The following is a 1,078-nucleotide window of genomic DNA, read 5'->3' as shown; positions in this document are numbered from 1 at the left end:
TAGTAGTAGTAGTAGTAGAAGTAGTAGTAGTAGTAGAAGTAGTAGTAGTAGTAGCAGGAGTAGTAGTAGTAGTAGTAGAAGTAGTAGTAGTAGTAGTAGTAGAAGTAGTAGTAGTAGTAGTAGTAGTAGAAGTAGTAGTAGTAGTAGAAGTAGTAGTAGTAGTAGTAGTAGAAGTAGTAGTAGTAGCAGCAGTTGCTGTTGTGGTGATGGTAGTAACTACGATTGCTCGGGCGGGCCGCCACACAAAATGCATATAGTAACATATCGTCAGTATCGACACCTCCATGCCACATGAACCAGATAATTCTTTTCAAATCATCTACTACCATAGCTTTCATCCGTCTTATCTTAATTTTTCGCAATTAAGAATTGCCAATGATACGGGTAATGGGAACATCCTTTTATTTTCTATCTCCAAATACCAAATATTAATAATGAAATAATTATAAAATCCTATTTAATCTAAAATGCTCGTCACTGCAAGTGTGTACATTTTAAAGGAGCTGGCTTAATTGTTCAATTGTTATCATTATTATTAATGATAATAATGATAATAAGAATAATAAAAATAATAATATTATTGTTAAAAGCGACTGCGGTGAATTATTATTATTACAACAATCACACAGTGCATGCGATCACACGCGTGAATCAATGCACCAAACAATATTGGAAGTGACAGGCGGGTATCTCTTTGCGATCGAACCAGGATACTGCGCCAATAAACTGCGCCAGGCACCTTAACCATTACACCATCGCGCCGTCCAAGTGTTTAAATATTCAATAGAATGGTTGACACTTGCAAATGAAGTATGGGCGGGAAATTTCGCCTTGCGAGCATGCATTCGTCATGTCGTGAAAATTTTAAAAGGGCATTTAAGTTGCAAAAGATGATGAACACTAAAGTGATGATTATCCTGGTTATGGTGACGACGATGATGGTGGTGATGAATATGATAATGATCACGATGATGATGATAATGATGATGATGATGATGATAATGATGACAATAAATAACAGAAGGAATTGTTGATGATGATGATGATGAAGAAGAGTGATGATTATGATGATGATGAT

The 1,078-nt window shown here is 35.7% G+C and overlaps 1 protein-coding gene across 1 annotated transcript in view; it reads right to left on the bottom strand.

Moving 5' to 3' along the window:
* HELRODRAFT_164816 (hypothetical protein) overlaps positions 1–329 on the bottom strand; it is a gene marked incomplete at both ends in the record, with an annotated part of 5,927 nt that extends 5,598 nt beyond the window's left edge. Inside the window, one exon of the mRNA XM_009030776.1 lies at positions 262–329. Within this exon, the coding sequence (XP_009029024.1) occupies positions 262–329 (68 nt within the window). The remainder of the gene's footprint in view (positions 1–261) is intronic.
* Positions 330–1,078: the final 749 nt, after the last annotated feature.

The sequence above is a fragment of the Helobdella robusta genome (assembly GCF_000326865.2).
Source record: "Helobdella robusta unplaced genomic scaffold HELROscaffold_7, whole genome shotgun sequence".
Taxonomy (NCBI): domain Eukaryota; kingdom Metazoa; phylum Annelida; class Clitellata; order Rhynchobdellida; family Glossiphoniidae; genus Helobdella; species Helobdella robusta.
Note: the sequence above shows the minus strand (reverse complement) of the source record. Positions and strands in the feature narration are given on the sequence as shown.